At 39.1% G+C, this 20,431-nt stretch overlaps 9 protein-coding genes across 13 annotated transcripts; 5 read left to right on the top strand and 4 right to left on the bottom strand.

The window, feature by feature from the left end:
* Positions 1–193: 193 nt before the first annotated feature.
* Positions 194–3,306, top strand: LOC108046036 (A-kinase anchor protein 10, mitochondrial). The gene is made up of 4 exons (XM_017125585.2): positions 194–353; positions 467–688; positions 1,248–2,303; positions 2,364–3,306. The coding sequence occupies exons 1-4, from the start codon at positions 326–328 to the stop codon at positions 2,867–2,869; spliced, it is 1,812 nt and encodes a 603-aa protein (XP_016981074.2). The 5' UTR covers positions 194–325; the 3' UTR covers positions 2,870–3,306.
* A 148-nt stretch (positions 3,307–3,454) lies between these two features.
* On the top strand, positions 3,455–4,188 carry LOC108046037 (E3 ubiquitin-protein ligase RFWD3). Of its 3 annotated transcripts, none has more exons than XM_017125587.2 (2): positions 3,455–3,699; positions 3,751–4,188. In XM_017125587.2, exons 1-2 carry the CDS (start codon positions 3,559–3,561, stop codon positions 4,081–4,083), a joined length of 474 nt encoding a protein of 157 aa, XP_016981076.1. In that variant the 5' UTR covers positions 3,455–3,558; the 3' UTR covers positions 4,084–4,188. The 3 variants fall into 3 exon arrangements, with proteins under 3 accessions (XP_016981076.1, XP_016981075.1, XP_016981077.1); XM_017125588.1 differs by having other exon boundaries at positions 3,586–3,699; positions 3,759–4,188; XM_017125586.2 differs by having other exon boundaries at positions 3,461–4,188.
* Positions 4,189–4,424: 236 nt separating this feature from the next.
* LOC108053193 lies at positions 4,425–6,691 on the bottom strand. Its single transcript, XM_044459787.1, has 3 exons — positions 6,603–6,691; positions 5,491–6,014; positions 4,425–5,120 (listed from the first exon to the last, which is right to left on the bottom strand). The coding sequence occupies exons 2-3, from the start codon at positions 5,499–5,501 to the stop codon at positions 4,529–4,531; spliced, it is 603 nt and encodes a 200-aa protein (XP_044315722.1). The 5' UTR covers positions 5,502–6,014; positions 6,603–6,691; the 3' UTR covers positions 4,425–4,528.
* LOC108046038 (probable cytochrome P450 303a1) lies at positions 6,624–8,339 on the top strand. The gene has a single exon (XM_017125589.2). The coding sequence runs from the start codon at positions 6,673–6,675 to the stop codon at positions 8,182–8,184; it is 1,512 nt and encodes a 503-aa protein (XP_016981078.2). The 5' UTR covers positions 6,624–6,672; the 3' UTR covers positions 8,185–8,339.
* A 97-nt stretch (positions 8,340–8,436) lies between these two features.
* LOC108046040 (ubiA prenyltransferase domain-containing protein 1 homolog) lies at positions 8,437–12,203 on the bottom strand. The gene is made up of 2 exons (XM_017125590.2): positions 11,299–12,203; positions 8,437–10,487 (listed from the first exon to the last, which is right to left on the bottom strand). The coding sequence occupies exons 1-2, from the start codon at positions 11,716–11,718 to the stop codon at positions 9,849–9,851; spliced, it is 1,059 nt and encodes a 352-aa protein (XP_016981079.1). The 5' UTR covers positions 11,719–12,203; the 3' UTR covers positions 8,437–9,848.
* Positions 12,204–12,576: 373 nt separating this feature from the next.
* Positions 12,577–14,004, top strand: LOC108046050 (zinc finger protein OZF). The gene is made up of 2 exons (XM_017125605.2): positions 12,577–12,781; positions 12,838–14,004. The coding sequence occupies exons 1-2, from the start codon at positions 12,656–12,658 to the stop codon at positions 13,951–13,953; spliced, it is 1,242 nt and encodes a 413-aa protein (XP_016981094.1). The 5' UTR covers positions 12,577–12,655; the 3' UTR covers positions 13,954–14,004.
* Positions 14,005–14,113: 109 nt separating this feature from the next.
* Positions 14,114–15,427, bottom strand: LOC108046051 (glia maturation factor beta). Its single transcript, XM_017125607.1, has 4 exons — positions 15,261–15,427; positions 15,003–15,096; positions 14,751–14,941; positions 14,114–14,665 (listed from the first exon to the last, which is right to left on the bottom strand). The coding sequence occupies exons 1-4, from the start codon at positions 15,261–15,263 to the stop codon at positions 14,537–14,539; spliced, it is 417 nt and encodes a 138-aa protein (XP_016981096.1). The 5' UTR covers positions 15,264–15,427; the 3' UTR covers positions 14,114–14,536.
* A 603-nt stretch (positions 15,428–16,030) lies between these two features.
* On the top strand, positions 16,031–18,768 carry LOC108046047. 3 transcript variants are annotated; one of them, XM_017125603.2, is made up of 8 exons: positions 16,031–16,277; positions 16,368–16,525; positions 16,582–16,844; positions 17,215–17,398; positions 17,455–17,824; positions 17,880–18,187; positions 18,246–18,380; positions 18,432–18,768. In XM_017125603.2, exons 1-8 carry the CDS (start codon positions 16,138–16,140, stop codon positions 18,554–18,556), a joined length of 1,683 nt encoding a protein of 560 aa, XP_016981092.2. In that variant the 5' UTR covers positions 16,031–16,137; the 3' UTR covers positions 18,557–18,768. The 3 variants fall into 3 exon arrangements, with proteins under 3 accessions (XP_016981092.2, XP_016981091.2, XP_016981090.2); XM_017125602.2 differs by having other exon boundaries at positions 16,582–16,862; positions 18,438–18,768; XM_017125601.2 differs by having other exon boundaries at positions 16,582–16,862.
* A 146-nt stretch (positions 18,769–18,914) lies between these two features.
* LOC108046049 (transmembrane protein 147) lies at positions 18,915–20,385 on the bottom strand. Its single transcript, XM_017125604.2, has 4 exons — positions 20,225–20,385; positions 19,995–20,136; positions 19,816–19,924; positions 18,915–19,434 (listed from the first exon to the last, which is right to left on the bottom strand). The coding sequence occupies exons 1-4, from the start codon at positions 20,296–20,298 to the stop codon at positions 19,073–19,075; spliced, it is 687 nt and encodes a 228-aa protein (XP_016981093.1). The 5' UTR covers positions 20,299–20,385; the 3' UTR covers positions 18,915–19,072.
* Positions 20,386–20,431: the final 46 nt, after the last annotated feature.

Below are 20,431 nucleotides of genomic sequence, written 5' to 3'. Positions count from 1 at the left end.
TTGTTCCATGTGTTTTGCAAAATGGCACTTACAAATTTATTTACATTCGCATGTACATGTACTACAAAAATACCACCTGTGTGAATAGGCTATTAGAAACGGCAAAGCATGAATGACGGCCTGACAGCTATCGATATTAATTATAATTCTGAAAACATCGATGACCATGTTGGCATGGATGTTTCTCCACCTCTAATAACTATCGGCTTAAATTATTTTCATAATATTTACCGTTCCGTCGCATTAAATTAATTTATCAATTACTTATATATATCGGCATATTATATTATTTAGCAACGCGTAACGAAAGCCGGAGAATGTAAAGATGTTAAATTACATCAAGAGGCAAGCCAGTAAGTCCTCAAAATCAAACGATTTTCGGAATTGTTTTCACCCAACCCCCGCCCTCTTACCATTCTTCTTCTTCGCCCTTCTGTTGACACCAATAATGTTTTCTTTTATTTAGGCCGCCGTCGCAGCAGTCAAGATGCCACGGAAGCCAATTGTGTCCAATCAAGCGATGATGTGGACGTCATCGATGGAGCCATGGCTCACAAACGTAACTCTCTGCGGTCCACAACCAGTTTTTGTGACGAAGTGTTCCTAGAGGCTGAAGAGGGGGAGGGGGGTGGCGCGGGATACGGAGTAGGTACCTCCTCCGACGGAATCAGTCTCTCTAGCAATGATGGTAATTACCTCACCGCCCATTATTCAATTGCTGATCACGTTCGCACCTTTGAATCGCATCTGATTAGGGTGGGAATTCCCATAAAAATTTGCAAATCAAAGCTTTAACATTTTAAAATCGGATTCCTTTAAACTTTTTAGGTATATTATCAAAGATATTTAAAAACTTTCTCGGAAAAATTATCCCTATACAATACCCAAAAAATTGTACATCCTTATATTACTTCTGACGCAAAGACGGATCCTAAAAATTATTGGGTTCTTAATGAAAGGTTTTTTTTAGATTCTAGTTTCGCAATCAAATACTTTAAATTTCTGGTAATTTTTTACATGAACATGCGCTGAATTTTCCATAAACTGAAAAATTAAAAAGTATGAAGTAAAACAAAATGTATTTCTGCAAAATGTGTACATTAGTTATTTGATTCAAAAAAGGTTGTTTTGTCTTTAAGAAAATATAAATATATATAAGCTCACTGTTTTTCAAATAGCTAAAAACAATCAAACTCAGACCGTTTATAATGAAATATTGTGTTAAAATCAAACTCTTATTTCCCCAGACATTTTTACCTACAACTCGCGCCTCTCGATGAACCTGGCTTCCATCGTCAGCGAACCCAATTGCCTGAGCTTCTTCGTGCAGTATCTTGATACCCGACAGGGCTTGCCGCTGATCAAATTCTATCTGGACATTGAGAACTTCAAGCGAGCGGCTCTTACGCAGGAGAAAGAGGAGCCGGAGGAGCCGCCTACGAAGGCGGAACAATCTTCTCCAAACAAAGATGACAAATATGTACCTGAACTAAAGACGCTATGCGATCTGTCCATGCGAAAACCCCTCACGGACGACGAGAAGAGTCGGATTTATGCAGAGACAAACAAGCAGATCAACAGACAAAAGTCTGGGACGGGATGTGTCACGAACTCCGAACTTTCCCGGGCCAGCATCAGCGATGCCATAGCCATCTACCAGAAATATTTGATTGTGAATGCCAGTCTGCAGGTGGACCTGCCCATTGTCATCCTAGCGCACATATCGCTGCTCCTGTGTGGAAGGGATAAGTCCGAGTGTAGTAAACCAATCCCAGCCAGCTGCTTTGATGAAGCCAGGGAGTTTGTGTTGGAGCAACTGGAGCGGGATCATGTGCAGGGATTTCTGCAGAGTGGCTACTACTCCACCTACTGTTTAGAGTTGGTCGAAGGCGGTTCCATTAATATCTACGATGTGCTGAACAGCGAACTGGCTTTATTTTACTTTACCGAGTACCTGGAACAACGACAAGAGCGCGAATGTCTGGAGTTCTGGATAACAGCCATTAACTTTCGCAAAAGCTTCGCTTCTGGCGAAGAGAAAGAGGACGATCGCAAGGCAGCCCAAAGCGATGCGATGATCATATACGACAGATACTTCTCTCTGCAATCCGAATGTCGTCTCTGGATGTCCCAGAAGCTGCGCTCGAGGGTGGAACAAGCCATCTGCGCTCCAGGTGAACAGTGGCAAGCCTTTGATTTGGCTCTCTTGGTTACTGCCAAGTATCTGGAGCAAAAGTACTTTGCTAGCTTCCTAAAATCCCACATCTTTGACAACTATGTGAATGAACTGAAGGTTAAGAGAGGTAAGTACTTTTTTTAAATTGAGTGTATTTCCAGTATTAAACTAAGGTCTGATTTTACAGATAACTCCACCCTTCACTCCAACATTCAGCAAAAGTTGAGCTTGCGGAGAGCTGGGAAAACTTCCAATGCCCAGCAGCGCCATCGCAAGGCCCTATCCATGTCGGACTGCACACACATTTCGCAGCACAATACACTGCTGGCTTCCATGGATCAGCTGCCCTCGAAAACTTCGGTCAATCATCAGTCTGGAAATCTTAACATCGACGCCAGGCAGTTAACAAATCCCCAACTTCTGTGGCAGCGTCCTGTGGGAGCCCTTAAATTCGGGTTTGTTAACTCTTTAGGACGCTATGAGCGGGACTTTGAGGCCGTGGAGGCAGTGACTCTTAAATCGCAACCATGGTCACTGAGTGTCAGCGGAAACAAAATCAAGAATGCAATGCGAAAGCTTGTCAATCTGCCCGAGGACAATGTGCAAGAGGAGATAGCCTGGCAAGTGGCCGAAATGATTGTCAAGGATGTTACGAGTGTCACACTCAGTGGCAAAACTAACCAACTGGCCTAATGTGCTTCAATATTTTTGAATTTATTCTCATTTTATTCTAATTTTTAAATTGTTATTTTTACTCTCAAATCAAAGCGAGAATCTCCCCAAAATGTGCACAAATTGAAGTCGCAACAGAAGCTCTCTCACAACAGCCTTCTCTCTTATGTACAAAATATGTTGAACAAATGAAACATCTTATCTTAACTTATTTTCGTTAATGCTAGGGGCTTTGAAAGCTTATTTACTGAATTATCGCTCGCTCATTTGTTATTTAAAGCAACAAAACCCAAATCTCAAATATAAAGAATAAGCTTAATCGCTTTTGAGTCTTTACTTCATTCCGTTTATTTATGATTAATCATTTGTAACATAGAATGTATATGAATATTTTTGCATACTGATGATAACTACAAAGGAAAATTTATTGTTATGAATAAACTTTTTCTATAATCAAATTATTGGTGTTTTTACTATGTATTTTCATCGAGGAAAACGTTCCTTATTATAAAGCGTCAACTTACATAAAACTTAGAAGAATTTAATGATTTAGCAAAATTTTTCCATTTCGCGGAATAAATCAATCAAAACGTTTCAAGATGATTACAGTTGTAAGTAATGTTAAAAACATCTACTGCTATAATAATTTTTTAAAGCTACATTTAACAAATAATCTAGGTGTCGGAAGTTAATTGTCATAGCAATACAAAATGTCGTCGGCGGAGCAAGTGCCGCCGGAAAATCAGAACAAAATCGAATTTCTTTTAGGAGAACTCGGGAAACAAGAAGGCGAGCTAGAGCGTGTGGAACAGCAGCCGACAGAGGACTCCGATTCTAGCCTGGAGGAGAAGGTACGCAAGCTAAGGGAGATCAATTTGCAGATAAAGCAAATTAATTCTCAGCGTCGTAGGATCTGGACCCAGTTGCGAATAGAGATGGCGCAAAACGCGACCATCGGCGAAAATCTTATCATATCGGACCTGCGCGCTGGCGTAAATGGACTCAATCAGCGCCTGGACAGAATGTCGCAGGACATAACCTGCTCCATCTGCCTGACGCCCTGGACGGGTGACCAGGGTAGACATCACCTGGTGTCCCTACGCTGCGGCCATTTGTTTGGGAGCAACTGCATCCACACCGCCATCCGGCGGTACCATCGCTGTCCGATCTGCAGGCGCCGTGCTCGTCACAACGATGTTCGCAGGATATACGGAAGAAGTTTTCTGCCACCTTAGTTGAAAACATGCTTGGCTCCTTTTTTTGAGTTTTTCTTTAAATTTTTAATACGTTTTATAACATTTAATGTTAATTTAAATTTAAAGTAAACATTAAAACACCTTTAATAAAGAAATGGTGTGCTAAATTAATAAACAAAAAATTCACGCACTAGAAAGTTTTTATTGTAAGCTTATATATTCATAAATATTCTTAAATTCGTTATTATTATTTCATTAACATCAATTATAACATAACTTTCTTCTCAAAACCCCCATTTCACTAGTTTCTTTATCTATATGACCTAAATGGAAATACCCATACTGGTATTTTGCAAATTCGGAAATACAAACAGCAACAAAATTAATCTTCAATCGCACTGACACCTTTTACCAAAATGAAACTCACATTTTCACTTCCTCATTTCACTCTCTCCTTATGTTTATTGAAGCCAATATAATGTAACTAAACCACTTCATCCACGGGGACTTCCCCCGTTTCACTGAACCACCGCAGGATGCGCAACATCGTTTTAGCGGAATAGAGACAGAAAGGATATTCGTTGAAGCAGAGCTCAGTGGATCCCCTCAATGCCAATCCTCGACTAAAGGCCCGTCCGATCTTAGCCGGAGCCATCTCCAGTGATGATTCCAGATAATCCATGAGCAGCTCTGCCTCCGGAACTTTCGCTTCAGCACCGGACATAAGTTGGCAAATAAGGGACTGCAGGCATTCGAACGGATCTCTTGAGAGGATCCTCTTCCAATCGATTGCGGCTACTCTTCCTGTAGCGCCACCTCTCCCACTTCCTCCTTCCGAGTCCTGAGTCCTTCGCACCCAACCAAGCTCATTTTTTAAGCTCGCCTCTCGTCTGCTTCGAAATAAATTCAAGGAACCACTGGCCTGCTGGATGGGTGCAATAATTTGTTGGAGAGGTTGAGTCGCCATTCCGGCCAGTTGCGTTATTCCCCGTATCGGCCGAATCTTCACCCAATCCTGGGCCAGCAGATGCATCATATACATTGCTCCCAGGCCGGTGGCAGCCAACAGTACGACTCTATTAAGGGTTTCAAAATAAAAACATTAAAAACGTAAATTCGAGGTTTTACGGAAACGAATTTAAGCCCGAATTTTTGATATTTTTTATATAGCCTAATTTATTGAAATTTTTAACTGTCGAATTTCTCAAGTTTAGCGAAAAAGGAACATATAAAAAACGTTGGGTATAAGCAGAGATATACAAGTTTTAGAGCCGTTTTTAATTAGACAAATTATTATGCTGTTTCTTTTAAAAACCGAGTTGTAGCAAACCTTTAAATAGATTCCATTTTTATTTCTAGCACTTAATACACTCAACATTTCTTAAAAATATCTCCTAGAAGCTTTTGTGTTGAAATAGTTCCTTCTCAGTTTATCGCTATGCTCACCTGAAACCCATCCTTAAAAGTAAGCTGCTGTCCTGTCACGTCTTTGCAGCTCGAGTGCCAGTCCTCAAATGGGCGATCTCCGCGAGTGTGGCCCGTGTTAAAGCCCCAATTGGATGCCGAAAATCGATGGCAGCTCCACTTTGATCGCCTGAAACAGCGAAATCCCAAACACCGAAACCGGAACCAGCGGAGTTATCATCTAACAAAGTCCATCCCACCGCTTTCCGCAATGGCGATGACATAATAGCCTCATCCAGTCGAGTTGTCCAGGCAGCTCCGCCCCTGCGTCCTCCTTCTTCGTCTTTTTCCCAACATCTCCATTTGTTTTCCCTTTCATTTGGAGCAAACGGGTTTTTCTATTTGCGTTTTCGCGGTTTTCTTAACGCAACAAGTTTTCCTTGACTTTGGCGTTGTTGTCCATGACCATTAAAGTCGGTGGTTAGAGGCGATTATTTGCCGCGGAACATGCGTTCAACTATCCAGAAGGCAGTGGGTCAGACGGGTGAAGATTCGGGACTTTGAAGCTAAAAGGAATGGAGTTAAGGACGTTTTGAATAATCACTTAAAGATTTCTCAGAGAATACAAATTTGTATTGTTTTGGGATTCTTTATGGAAAACCTTTTGTAGGTGGATAAATCACATTGCTCAAATTTAATTTGTAATAAAACATTTGTTAAAAAAATATTATAACTTGTGCATTAATATTTTATAAATAAAAATACCTTCAAAATTCCGATCCGTCCACAAGAGAATATTTTGTTATCATTAAGAAATTTAGGATTCTTATTAAAACAATTGGTTGAGATTTATGAAGTAATGTTTCATTAAACAACATTACAAAATGTGTTTTAGATAAGCCATATTGAAGCCAATTTTAGGAACGAAGCCTTATTCTCAATGATCTCTAATTGATCAATTTTCATTTTTTAAAACTCCCAACTCTTGTGAAAACTTTAACACAAAAAGAAAACCCAAACAAGAGGAAAAGCTTTTAACGAAACGTCTATAAAAGCCAGGTCCAACCAACCGAGCGGATTCAGTCGATTTGGGTGAACGTCAGGTGCGGGATCAAACTGTGGACTGGACCACCAGGAAACTGCGGATAACTTACCTGCCACAAACTCCAGCTCAAAAGTCAGCCAAGATTGCGTAACTGGGAAAAGTGAAAGCACCGAAAAAACATGTTTTATGCGGTCATCTGGATTTTCTGTGCCACCCTCTTGGCAATCTTGTTTGGAGGAGTTCGAAAGCCAAAGAGATTTCCGCCAGGACCTCGTTGGTATCCCATAGTGGGAAGTGCCCTGCAGGTTTCGCAGCTGCGGTGTCGTCTTGGAATGTTTTGCAAAGTGATCGATGTATTTGCCAAGCAATATGTGAATCCTTATGGTTTCTTTGGCCTAAAGATTGGCAAGGATAAGGTGGTGATAGCCTATACGAATTTGGCAATTAGTGAAATGATGACTAATGAGGATATCGATGGCCGACCCGATGGTATATTCTATCGCCTAAGGACCTTCAATTCCCGATTGGGAGTTCTTTTAACCGATGGTGAAATGTGGGTGGAGCAGCGAAGGTTTATCCTGAGGCACTTGAAGAATTTCGGCTTTGCCAGAAGTGGCATGATGGATATTGTCCACAATGAGGCGACCTGTTTGCTGCAGGATCTTAAGGACCAAGTGGCAAAGACTGGAGGAAAGCAGGCGCGTATTGAGATGCACGATCTGACCAGTGTTTATGTTTTGAACACCCTCTGGTGCATGCTGAGTGGCAGGAGATATGAACCTGGTTCTCCAGAGATCACGGAACTACTGGAGACCTTTTTTGAGCTCTTTAAAAACATTGATATGGTGGGTGCTCTATTCAGTCACTTTCCTCTACTTCGATTCATTGCTCCGGACTTTTCTGGATATAATGGTTTTGTGGAAAGCCATCGATCTTTGTATTCCTTTATGAGCAAGGAGATCGAGCTGCACCGTTTGACTTACAAGAACTACGATGAGCCCAGGGATCTGATGGATTCTTATCTTCGTGCCCAGGAGGAGGGGAATGATGAGAAAGGCATGTTCAGTGATGAGAGCTTGTTGGCCATTTGCTTGGACATGTTTTTGGCCGGTTCTGAGACCACCAATAAAAGTCTCGGTTTCTGTTTCATGCACTTGGTACTGCAGCCTGAAATCCAGGAGCGGGCCTTCCAGGAAATCAAGGAGGTTGTAGGTCTGGAGCGCATACCCGAGTGGTCCAGGGACCGCTCTAAGTTGCCGTATTGCGAGGCCATCACTTTGGAGGCGGTCAGGATGTTTATGCTCCACACTTTCGGTATTCCGCACCGTGCTGTTTGCGATACTCGCTTGTCGGGATATGAAATTCCTAAGGACACCATGGTTATAGCCTGCTTCAGGGGAATGCTTATCAACCCAGTGGACTTTCCTGATCCGGAGGCATTCGATCCTGAAAGATTTCTCTTCGATGGACACTTGAAATTACCGGAAGCTTTCAATCCATTCGGTTTTGGACGTCATCGCTGCATGGGAGATTTGTTGGGGAGGCAGAATCTTTTTATGTTTATGACCACAGTGCTGCAGAACTTTAAAATGGTGTCCATTCCTGGTCAGCTGCCGGAGGAAGAACCTCTCGAAGGAGCCACTGCTGCAGTAAAGCCATATGACATCATGTTGGTAGCTAGAGAGGAATAACAACGATATAATGTAAACCTAATTTCTTAATTTAAACTTACCTCGTCATGGATTAAGGTGTACAAAGTCAATGAAATATGCTACCATTTTTGTTTAAATTTCAAATAAATTGTTAAGAGATTTCCATTTGTTTTTTTTTAATTGATTAATATCAACCGCTTACGGATTGGGTGATATCAACATTTTGAGAGTTAAAGAAACCCCCCTTCCATTCAATAAAATAATATATCAGTATATATCAAACAATTAATGTTTACATTCTCTAATTAAACATTTAATTATCAATATCATTATAATTATTATTGTTCATGTTGTGGTTGATTTGTAGTCTACAAAGTTTTCACTTAGTTCAATTCAATCCGGCTGCTAAGCGATTCCAACAGAAGCATTTCTCAATGCATTATACAAAAGCATGAATGAATATACAAAAACTAGCGTACAAATAAATATTGCCACAAAAATGTTCAGTTACACAATGGATTATAATGCGAATGGGTTTTGGCTTTCTCCTCTTCTGTTCGATATTTAAAGCTATTTGTTTATATGCACACGCTATTGTTAATGGAAAACAATTGTTGTTTCTTCGCCTCGACATCTACGTATATAGTTATTTAAAAATTTAAATTTGTGTTCTGTTTTCGTTAAACTTAGATTTTTCCTTTGATATTCTCACTCTCAGCCTGCCGCTAGACACTGGGCTTACATGATCTAGATGTGTATATAAATATTTGCTCGTGTTCGTGTATATAATATATGTAAAAACTCTAACAATTGTTACACCAAAAGCAAGCCAGCCAATTGCCAAAAACTTTCAACTTAGCTGCATTTCCAAGCACTTATATTCGTAAAGTAAATCTGCATTTTGATTCGCGGAACTTAAGTATCTGCACCGTATGAATGTGGAGCTATATATATTTTAGAATAATATAAAATTGGGTCTGCATAAGCATTACTGGTTACTGTTGCACATAACTTTCTTGGTCCGTAATTCCCAACGCGCGAGAGGAAGAGTATGATTATCAATGTAATTGAGTCGTAATTGTTTGGTTAAGATTTAAGATTGTGACGATGTGAAATAAATAAAAACGAGTGAGGTAGGTTTAGGGTCGATATTGTAGGAAATGAACAAATCTTTGGACAATTTAAAGAGACTTTGACTCAGAATCTAAAGGTCTATTATCAACTTTTAATCTAATTGAATTCGAAACGAAATGTTGTTTTCTATAAATAAAATTGTCATCGTTTATTTTTAATATGGATTCCTTTTTTTTTAAAGACTTTATAGCTCTATTAAATGGTTAAAACGGTCTGGAAAAATTACAGACAGAATTATAGTTATCATTTGGAATTCAAAAAGTAAACTTCTAAGCTGATATTAGGCCATTACTCTCTAATGCAAAATGCTTATATTTATCCCTAGATTTTCTGTCAAATGAATCGACCCTTTAGGGCTAGGATATGTTCAGTTCAAAAGTTTAGACTCCAACGGGCGACTAGCAGGCATTGGAAAATTGCGCAACATCAAACTGTGGGAAATTGACAAAGCTTTGTTCTCCCTTCTCACTACACACATTGACTAAAACCTAATGAAATTCCCTAAAAACATTGCACCAGTTTCTCTCCGATTATGATTTTCTGCCAGATCCGTAGACTCTCCCCGTCTATCAATTTTTGCGGAATCCAAAGGTAGGCAACTGCTGCGCACAACAGCAGGCCACGATATACAGGATGCCAAAGAAGAAGTTCAACTTGGCCGTTTGCCGTGGCACCAGGTGCATCGTCTGTTCGTTCCGGAAACGCTTCTCTATCTGGAAGGCTTGTGGCAGGGTCACCAGTGGCAGCAGGAACCACAGGGAGTATTTCAAGCCAAATATGAAGAACAGCGAGTAAGGTGCGAAGAGCAGCATGGCGTACAAAACATGCGAGGCAGTGCGTCCTATTAAAATGGCCAGTGTTACGATGCCAGCCCGACGATCGTTCTCCGCATCTCTGGTGTTATTGCTGTGCAGGATGGCCTCTGTGTTTAGGGCCAATGGAATCGCGTAGCCCATTGTCGTCCAATCCACGTGACCAGTTTGTGACATAAAGGCAAAAAGCACAGAGATGGGTCCAAACAGTATCAGTATCAACAAATCTCCTAGGGCGATGTATTTGAAACCAATGCCTCCCGTGTACAGGAAACTCGAGGACAGTCCACCGAAGTAAATCAGCGCCAGGTGCTCCATTTTCGCTGGGCTGAGCACCGCCAGCAAAACAAAACCTCCGCAGCCGGCCATGTATAGAATGGCACCCAGAGAAACTACCTGAAAATTAAGAAATATATAATTTTAACTGAGTTAAACGGACGTATTCATTCATTTAAATCTTTAATACCCAAATTAAAGAAAAGAGACAGACTTTAACTGAAGTAAATTAAATAATTTGCTTGTATTAATCGTCTTTAACTTTTCTTATTTTTAAAGTGTATTTGCTCGATCACGCTCTGTTTGTGTGCCATTGTTTTAAATTAGTACTTTGTTAATTGTCAAAAGAATTTGATATTTAAAAAAATAGCACGATTTCTGTGCCAAAGTATTTAATATCGGCTGTTTCCAAATTTAAAGAAAAAACTGGGAAATCATCTAGAATTTATATTTTACAAATGCTGAAAACATATGCAGTATTAAGAAAATATGTATTTGAAATATTTATAAATCACGTTTTACAGTTATTGATGCAGTATTATTCGTAATAACTAAATCATATGTTATAGCTTTTCGCCTCTGTGCATGAAAAGTGATTAAGTGAATTGTTTTTCGAACAAAGTATATTTACATTATTTTGAACGTGTGATTAGGCATTTAGTATACAAAAATAATTTGAATATCAGTAATTATTCCATATTTGTTGGATTCTTTATATTTGTTTATCTACATTAGGTATATAAAAAAGGCATAATCTTAGCATTTTTCAAATTATTTCGAGTAAGAACCATTTTTTCTGACATGTAAAGTTTAAATTTCCATATCAAACAAATAAATGTTCTCAATGGCCTGATTTCGCCTTAAGGGGAGTCCCTCCTCTGTCAGACCTGGGCACTGTAGGGTTAAATGATCGATCCGATCGAGTGCTTACCTCATCCTTGGTGAGTATGTGGTCCACCAGCGTGCGGTCGTCGGCCTTCTGCTTGTCGATGCCCTTGATGAAGTCAAAGTAGGTGTTGACCACGTTGCCGGCGCAGTGGACGGTGACCACGGTGAAGGCGGTGAGGAAGAAGGTGGCCAGCGAGAACTCCGACGCCCACTGGGAGCGGTGGGCCAAGGCCGAGCCGAGCAGCGTGGGCACCAGACTGGCGGACAGCGACCATGGACGCAGGGCTAGGAGATAGGTTTTCAGTTTCATAAAGGTGCCGGATGTGTTTGGGTGTGCTGTTAGTGCTGTTCCAGCATCTGCACCTGCACTAAGACCAGATCCTTCTTCCTCCTTTTTGCTCTTGCCATTCCTATTACTGCCATTGGGCAACAGCTGGCTATCCAAAGTTGTGGCTGTGGCCATTGCAAACTGCACGGGACTACTGGCACTTTCGGCGAAACCAAACGAAACCTATTCACCAGGTATTCGTCAGTTTGTGTTTGTTTGACCTCGGTCTCCGCTCCAGAATTTGTTTACAAAAGCTTAAATATTAAATAGTGTTTTCTCGGATGCCGGCACATGCGCTGCCTGCTTTCGATAATCGCTAATATTGTATACACAGCATCTTGCCACTGGGTAAATGGTGATAGAGATAGGATGTGTTGTGGGGGTCAAGGGGGTCCCGAAACCACAAAATTTCACCCGTGCAGCTCCCAGTTTCTCTCGCTCTCTCTCTCTCGACCGTTCCGCCGATTGCTTCTCCTTAGTTATGCTTCCAATTCGCGGATTACTTATTCTTTTTCGGCTACCGATAAAGGATTGATTGATTCCAAGTCAATTTATATGCGCTTTTTCTCTTATTTATTTTAATCAAACAAATCAACTGTCACGTCACGTCAGCGCAAAAACGAAAGAGGGTCACACCATATTGCCAAGTCTGGCAGCACTGCTTAACACTAGTTTATTTTTTTAATTGAAGTATTTAATAAATTGAAAAGCATTTAAGTGTTCATTTTGGCATTTATTTTGTATTATTTAAACAAATATATGATATGAATTGGTAGAATATATAGATGGTCATTTAAATCATAAATGTTCTCATGCTAAATACTCATACCCATTGTTGGTAATTTGCAAGTTTCCTACTGTACATCCATAAAAAATATAGTTTTCGAAACAAGTACTAATATTTAATTTTGATAATCTTACCATAAACAACAATCAAAAACATATATCAACTCAATAAATTGTCATTTATGCCACTGACTGTACCTTTAGCAGCCCTGGTCGCCATCAGCTGTTTGGAGCTGAAAGAATAACTCGTAAAGAAATTGTTTGTTGATTTGTACCAAATTAAAATATGGATTATAACATACATAAAATATGTCGCGTTTGCCTGGAGGAATTACATCCAGTTACTTCGATTTACAGCACAGACTTTGCCATGATGCCCTCGGTTATGTTGATGCAGTGTGCCAAAATAAGAGTGGGTATTAAAAAACAAACTTCACAATAATGTATTTTACACATTTATTATTGTAGGTTTTCAAAACAGATGGTCTGCCTTCGGTCATTTGCAACAACTGCATTTACCGACTGGGAGTCGCCTTTCACTTCAAACAGGAATGCGAAAATAGCGATCTGCGCCTCCGTCAATATCTGGGTATCCTCGAGTCGTGGCGCCAGGATGCGGCCACCAACACGGACTTTGCGGAGAAGCCTTCGCAACCGCAGCGTGATAGCGACGAGGAGGATCCGGTGGACACCAAAGTTGGCAAGAGGCGATCTCGCTATCAAAGGAAACCTCCAGAGGAGCACAAGAAACGGGGACCCAAACCTCTGCCCAAGATGCCTCACACCTGCTACGAATGCCACAAGAGCTTTAAGTGCATTGCCCAACTAACGCAGCACATTAGAACGCATACCGGTGAAAAACCCTATCAATGCAGTTTTTGCATCCAGCGATTCGCCCAGAAATATAACTTGAAAGTACACGAAAGGACTCACACGGGTGACAAACCATTTCAATGTGAAATCTGTTCCAAACAGTTTTCGGCCCTGGGCAATTTCCAGGCGCATCAGAAGATACATTTAGGTGTGAGGGATCAGATATGCTCGGTCTGTCAAAAAGGTTTCTATACAGCCGGCGATCTATCCAAGCACATGATAACCCATACGGGCATTAAAAACCACCATTGCGATGTTTGTGGCAAAGCGTTTAGTAGACGAAGAGACATGCGATCTCATAAACTGAAACTACATCCTCTGGAATCCAGTACGAGTCATGATATAGTAGATGATGATGATGACGAACCCATAGACACTGATCCCGTGGGTCTGGACACCCTGGATCATGCCCACTTTAAGTGCCCAGATTGCGACAAGGCTTTTGATACGGCGGACAATCTAAGCCTTCATTTTCGCACTCATGGGGTTAATAATAATCTACTGAACCTACCGCTGCCACCTGCACCACCTATGTCGCATCACTACCACCACGATGCTCTGCATCACCTGGGGCCTCCGAATCCCGCTACACAAATGGGAATGGCGGCCATGGCTCACATGCTGGCACCACCGCCGCCTCCACCGCCCACGCCCAGCGAAGGACGCTATACAATGCTTCACCACACGGCGGCTCAGAGACTGCATTACTAAAGTATTACAATAAATTAATTTTAAGATGCTCTTAAAAAACTATTAATTTAAAATATGATACGTATATATGTGTGATAAAGTATTTTTTATCCCAAAATATTTCCGAACCGCAAACATTATCATTTTTTTACTCTGTAAATTACATTTTACAGTCTTCGTATTTAATATTGAACACTTTTATTTAGTTTGTCTATATAAAATGGAATATTTTTGTCATGTTTGCTTTTATATCTTTACAATAAATACATGTAGAAATTTGGCAAGCACAGCTTCTATAATGATTATTACTTAAATACAAAAACTAAAATCACTAAGAACTCTCCCGCATGCTTGTCGCATGCGGTAATCTATATAAAATTGTCATTATGTTGTATAAACTTATCTTGATTTGTGTTTTCTGTAGGTAAAAATTGTCGTATCTCAATATTGGTTTGTTTGGTATTGGTATGCATCGTTGGTATCGGCTTGATCCATTTTGATCCATTGAATATTTCAATAAAATGCTCCGAAATCAATCGAAGCACTATAATAAAGTATTGCTTTTGACAACGGCCCGGAACTGATCCCAGAGATCGAAACCACTTTACTTGAGCTTGGCTCTCAGCCAGTCCTCGGTCAGTTCGTCTAGTTCGCGAATTTCGTAGACCCGCGTGAGATCCACCTCGCGCTGAAGAGCGCTCTTTGTGCAGGCGTACATCATTTGTAGTTCAATCTAGATTCGAAAAATTTATATATGTTAAGTTGTTTGGTTATTCTAAGTGTATCAATATAGTCCATGTTTTTTTTTAATTGCTTACCTGGCTATCCCTTGGAGTGTAGAAGATAAAGCACATCGGATAGGAAATGCGCTGATCGTCGTGCACCATCTTATAAGTATAGATCACATATCGGGGCTGATGTCCTGGCAAGGTGTCCTGCAGTTCGTCCACTGAGATATCGTCGATGAATTCATCAAGTACCACCGATTGTTTTTCCCGGTCAACTTTTACTGAAAAAAAACGCTGGTTTATAGAAGAGACCCTTTTGTTACCATGGCAATCAATTCTCACATATCAAAGCCGCATTATTTTTGCTTTTGCTGAATCGAAACTTCTTCAATTCCTCCAGAACTTCGTTGCTAATGTCGCAAATTTTGTTATCACCCTGCAAGAGATCGTTTTAATTGATTAATAAACGGGAATCACCAGAGATATCTGGAAACAACAATCAACGATAAAAAAACACAAACAAAAACACGCCCACACTCCCTTCATTAGTCATGTTTTCATTTTGCTAATTGATTTTCGGAACTGGCTGCGACTTCTTACCATAGCTTTAGTTTTGAAGTTTTGGGAGAAATTTGGGAATGGGCCTGCAGATTCTTTGGCAGTTGTCGTGGGGATAAAATATCACTAGTCCTGTAAACGTTCAAATATATCTGGCCTTTTTTATTTTAAGTTTTTGTTGTTCCACCTGCAGTGCGACCGTTCTCTGAACGCCAAAAAACACTAAGATACGGAGAAAAAATATCGTCAAATTATTATTAACGATGTTTGCTAATATATATCGCTTAATAAACAACACCAAGATACAGAGACAAAAATATCGTGAAATTATTATTAAGGATGTTTTCTAACGTACGTCGCTTAATAAACAATTATTCATTTATCCAAAATACACCTTGTAATATAACAAAATTGGAATTCAAAATAGTTTTATTGCATTTAATTTGTAGTTGATCACAAAATTGAAATACAAAATAGTTTTATTGTATTTATTTATAGTTGAGCAGAACATGTATAAATAAATGTTTATATAAATGTCCGAGAAATCCTTTTACCTTAGGAATATTTTAACTTACTTACAAGCTTACAAAAGGGTTTATGTGAGGTAATTCACTTTACTTATAGTTTTTAAATACCCAAGTCTCTTGTTTCTTAAAAATATGTTATGTAATTTTAATATATAACATTCTTAAGGGATTAACAAATTATTTCGAGAAGCTAATTTAAAGTATATAGCTCCTTCACAACCGATACGATATTTTAGATCAATTATGTGACCTCTAAAGCTTTATACAAACAGAGCTGTCAGAAAGTACCGTTGGTTTTTGCGCCATTTTTCCTGAAAACAAGTAAACATGTTTTCAATAGCTTTTTAACTACCTAATCGGGGTAATCAGTCGATATAAATGTAGTAGCTAAGATGGCGATACCTAAGCTGGACTTGGAGTTGTATGAGGGCAACATCTTAGATTTCTGTTGGAAAGCGGGCGGCACTAGGACAACGGCTTTTGACCAATTCGATCGGAATGAGATCGCCGCAGTGAATATAGTCGCTTGTTGGTAAGTAAATATATACATATGTGTGTTGGTATATATGTAAGCATTTTACAATTTAATCGGTTTACCCAACCCATTTGTGCAATATTTTAGTAAGGAAATAACTGATTTAATAGAGGAAAACTCATCGACAATACGCCGATCGAATGTTTTGGCAACAATAAGGAAGCAAAATGTCACTTACAAGGACATTTCACGCTTGGCATACGGAGTCACCGATATCTACAGATGTCAGGTGAACATACTTTTAGGTAAGCATTATTTCGAATATTGGGAAATCTATGTTAATTTTTTGGCATCCTTTTAGGAGATACCCAACATTTGCTGGATCAAATGAAACGTACCAACTTGGACTTTGTTCTCACAACCACCAAGTCTGTAGTGGTCAAGGAATCGGCGATCCGAGTCAATCGCAAACGGAAGTGCTTGATTACCAACAACACCAAAGTGACCGTCTCTAAACGTCCCAGATTGAAGGAGTCAGAACTTTTGAATAAAACTGTTCAGGAGTACTACGCAAATATGCTTTCTGAATGTCAGCTATGGCAGTCAGAGTCCACACACCAGGTGGTAAAGGAATTACAAGATGTGGGTCACAAAAATAGTTATTCTAGCTATTCTTCAAAAAGTACTTTTGATCAGTATCACCAGCGCAGAATCATCTTTCCGTGTTTCTGTTTCTATCCTACTAGTTTTATAAATTTTTTATTAGGCGTATTTTGTTGTTAGTAATGATTATTGCTTAAGAGTTTAGGAAGATAGTTAAAAGTTAATCAAAATATGTTGTCCAAATTCGAAGTTTGTAGAAAAGATAATTTAATGAAGATAAAGAAGAGTTTTTTTGCATTATTTTAAATCGGACGAATCATAGGACAGGACAGACCTGTTGAGATTTTTTTAAACGGTTTATTTTAAACTTATTTAACTATTATATCAATAGTCTATTGAACTGCCTCGAAGCTCTACGCACTCAAATTCATATCATGCCTTCACTATCACCGAAGAGATACAAATTCACGAGGATCAGAGCGTTATCATTTCATCTGAAGGTTTTGGCGATGGTAATGAGTTGGATTTAACCATTTTTGAAGAACTCTACCCCAACAAATCAACAAGGCAATTCTGTAAATAATTTCTAATCCCCATATTAGTCGTTTAACTAATTTGTATTTATTTGTAGTAAAGCGGCCCTCAACAACCCTGGATCCAACTGACATTTTACCAGATAAAATGCCAAGATTGGATGAATTGAATATTTTTCAAGCTGACAATGCTAATATGACCCAAATCTATCTGAATAACGTTGAACCAGTGTGTACACCATCGTTGATGTCGTCTTTTTATCCTCCGGTTGATATTTCATTTAGACAGCCAAAGAATCCTCGTAAAAGAAAACTAATAATAGACAAACATATCCAATATTCACAAGAGCAACTGATTCAGCACAGAAGCAAGTATATAAATAAGCTTAAGAACAGAGTTGTTTTTGTGCAAAAGGCATCCGAACTACTCAAAACACCGAATGAAATTTTGTGTAAACTAAATAAGAAGTAAGAAAATCAATTGTAATTTTGTAATATTTAATACAAGAATTGTTCTTTCTAGTATAATTGTTTCAAATATTATTAATCATACCGGCTTTAATTTATCAAATGAAGAAATGGAATACGAATCTGAAATTACCTTGAAATCCATATTTGGCCACGAATTTACGGAAAACATAGCTAAGGAGATTTTTGTTCAGGCACGAAACATAGAACAATCAAGAAATCAGGATGTGTATGATGTCCACCCCGTGCCGCTTGACCTGCAAGACATTTTATCAACTCTTTTACTTCCTGAAGACGTTAATAAACAAAGCAATAATAACATTTTCTTCAAAAAAAGTATTGACAGGGACAATAATAATTTTGGTGAGATAAACTGGATAAAAAAAAATGTTTTCGTAATCAATATTTTAATTTATCACAGATACCCACAGTGTAATGATGGACCTCCTAAATCGTTGGCGTAATAATCCAAAGATCTTGGGAATCAATGCCCAAGATTTTATCAAATCGTTTGAAGATCGCATCAAAGCTTCGCTAGCTTTCTGTTGTTTGTTATGTGAGTTTGAAATAATGTAGCTATTTAGAAATAACATAAAAATAATTTCAGATCTAGTTCGGGATCATTTTATTGAGATCTCAAAACAGGCTAATTCCATTGAAATGGATCAAATTACGCTGGGTAAAGAGTCAATTAAGCTTATAGAAAATTTAACCCAGAGCGAGACTTTCTAAATGTTTGAAAGTCTATAAAAAATTGTTTTTTTGGTCATCACCATAACTTTGTAATTGTTGGATGGGCAATGATTTCCACAGGTTTTTGCATTGTTCCCATCAAAAATAGTAAGTTTTTTTTACATTATCGTAGCTATAACTTAATCAATTTTCTAAGCCAACAATTTTTGTCTGTAAAAAATAGACTTATCGATATGTCGTTATTGTTAAAATTGTTTTTTTCTTTAGATTTTAATTTTCTTGTTTAAAAAAATATCAATATTAGATTTCGCTATTATCGTCAACTTAACTTTTACATTAATAAACCAGGTAAGAATTTCCATGTTTCATTGTTCCCATTAAAATTCATGTACCAATCTTTACTTTACCATAGCTATAATTTATTAACATTTTGGGTGATTCTCTAAACCGTAATTGTTGTCTTTGTTACAAAATCTCATTCTCTCTGTGACAACACCAAAAAAATAATAAACAAGTTACAAAACAAAAGGAATACAAAGTGTTTGGCACAATTATTTAAATGCCGATCTGCTGGGCCAGACCCGAATAGATGTGCAGCGTGCAAAATCCAATTACGGCAGCCACCAGTGCTTTCACAGCCACCGTTAACCAAGGTCCAATAGTTAGGATGTGGAGCATGCCCTCCAGCCAGACTCCTTTGAAAACAGTCACCGCCAGCAGCAGACTAACCAGCGGTTTCAGCGCCTTATTTAGATCGTGACGGGTGAACAGCCAAATCAGAGTGGCCGTGGTTATGTGTTGCACCAGAAGCACATTCGACTCCAGACACTTGAGTATGTAGATCCAGCTGAACTCGGTACCTCGTGCTCCCACCCACAGCATGATGCCCCGTGAAAGAATCACCTCAGCAGTGGCCCCTGCGAAAAAAGAGGAAATCTTTAGTTTTAAGTTATTTTTTTTACCGATTATAAAAACGTATTTTTAGTATCAACTAACTATAACTATTTTCTTAAAACAATTTGATACAGATATAAAAGGTTCCGATTCCGACCAAACCACCTTGTAGCGAAGATTATAATGTGTTTAATCTAATTTGCATAATTACAAAAGGTACAGAACCACTCGCATCATTATACTATGGTGCTGACCTAATTACATTAATATAACTAATGTATTAGGTTTCAGATTAGCTAATGAAATGGATAATCTAAATTGTACATTTAAGGATAGACAAAGGAACTTCAATCAAATACATAAGAATAACCAAAGATTTAGCTAAGGTATTTAGTTCAACCTACAGCCAAGTCCAGCCGTAATAAGTTTTGAGTGTCCCTTGCCGGGAATGCGACTCAGGATGAGGGCGAATCCCAGCAGATCGGCGATGTCCACGCTGCAGCGGAAGATCTCCTGCAAACCAGAGAGCACACAACTTAACCTTAATAATTGGGTGAAGGTAAATAAAGATAAGCACACGCACCGCAAAGAAGTTGAACTCGCCACTGGAGGAAGATGGAGCGTCCGAATAGAAGAATGTGGCTAGAACGAGCATCTTACAAAGTTGAGTGAATATATAGATACCCCCCGCCTGAACGCACTTCCAGAAGGCCCCATATTCAGATCTGTGGAAAAACCGGGACAATTCATAAATATTTTCTTTGACCTGGCGCTACGAGCTCGGCAGCTCGCAAAAAACAGCGGAAAACTCACAGGCCAGAGTATTTGTAGGTGAAGTAGTACGGCGTCAGAAGGGCCACGCAATTTCCAAAGTGATACAACGTCATTTTCTTTGATAAACTATGGCTATTTGGCTTAATTAAGAGAAGAATTAAAAGTTGAAAAGAAAAAAACTAGCGTTGCTCGCCGTTGGTTATCGATATGTGCCTAAAAGTGTTGGCCTGATTTCTTAACCAAAAC

This window comes from Drosophila rhopaloa, unplaced genomic scaffold (genome assembly GCF_018152115.1).
Source record: "Drosophila rhopaloa isolate 14029-0021.01 unplaced genomic scaffold, ASM1815211v1 contig_2, whole genome shotgun sequence".
NCBI classification, from domain to species: Eukaryota; Metazoa; Arthropoda; class Insecta; order Diptera; family Drosophilidae; genus Drosophila; species Drosophila rhopaloa.
This window is presented reverse-complemented; position numbering and strand designations above follow the sequence as displayed.

Bases quoted from the DNA above. Each gene is read 5' to 3' on its own strand.
- LOC108046037 (XM_017125586.2), top strand. From the start codon at position 3,559: ATGTCGTCGGCGGAGCAAGTGCCGCCGGAAAATCAGAACAAAATCGAA.
- LOC108046040 (XM_017125590.2), bottom strand. From the start codon at position 11,718: ATGGCCACAGCCACAACTTTGGATAGCCAGCTGTTGCCCAATGGCAGT. The intron at 10,488-11,298 runs GTAAGCACTCGA...CTTAATTTTCAG, and splicing joins ACATACTCACCAAGGATGAG to GTAGTTTCTCTGGGTGCCAT.
- LOC108046038 (XM_017125589.2), top strand. From the start codon at position 6,673: ATGTTTTATGCGGTCATCTGGATTTTCTGTGCCACCCTCTTGGCAATC.
- LOC108046036 (XM_017125585.2), top strand. From the start codon at position 326: ATGTTAAATTACATCAAGAGGCAAGCCA. The intron at 354-466 runs GTAAGTCCTCAA...TCTTTTATTTAG, and splicing joins TTACATCAAGAGGCAAGCCA to GCCGCCGTCGCAGCAGTCAA. The intron at 2,304-2,363 runs GTAAGTACTTTT...CTGATTTTACAG, and splicing joins TGAACTGAAGGTTAAGAGAG to ATAACTCCACCCTTCACTCC.
- LOC108046047 (XM_017125601.2), top strand. From the start codon at position 16,138: ATGGCGATACCTAAGCTGGACTTGGAGTTGTATGAGGGCAACATCTTA. The intron at 16,278-16,367 runs GTAAGTAAATAT...GCAATATTTTAG, and splicing joins GTGAATATAGTCGCTTGTTG to TAAGGAAATAACTGATTTAA. The intron at 17,825-17,879 runs GTAAGAAAATCA...TGTTCTTTCTAG, and splicing joins TTGTGTAAACTAAATAAGAA to TATAATTGTTTCAAATATTA.
- LOC108046050 (XM_017125605.2), top strand. From the start codon at position 12,656: ATGGATTATAACATACATAAAATATGTCGCGTTTGCCTGGAGGAATTA. The intron at 12,782-12,837 runs GTGGGTATTAAA...TTATTATTGTAG, and splicing joins TGCAGTGTGCCAAAATAAGA to GTTTTCAAAACAGATGGTCT.
- LOC108046051 (XM_017125607.1), bottom strand. The intron at 14,942-15,002 runs GTGAGAATTGAT...GTTTTTTTTCAG, and splicing joins AAATAATGCGGCTTTGATAT to TAAAAGTTGACCGGGAAAAA. The intron at 14,666-14,750 runs GTAAGCAATTAA...TTTCGAATCTAG, and splicing joins ACACTCCAAGGGATAGCCAG to ATTGAACTACAAATGATGTA.
- LOC108046049 (XM_017125604.2), bottom strand. From the start codon at position 20,298: ATGACGTTGTATCACTTTGGAAATTGCGTGGCCCTTCTGACGCCGTAC. The intron at 20,137-20,224 runs GTGAGTTTTCCG...GTTTTTCCACAG, and splicing joins ACCTACAAATACTCTGGCCT to ATCTGAATATGGGGCCTTCT. The intron at 19,925-19,994 runs GTGCGTGTGCTT...TCTGGTTTGCAG, and splicing joins GCGAGTTCAACTTCTTTGCG to GAGATCTTCCGCTGCAGCGT.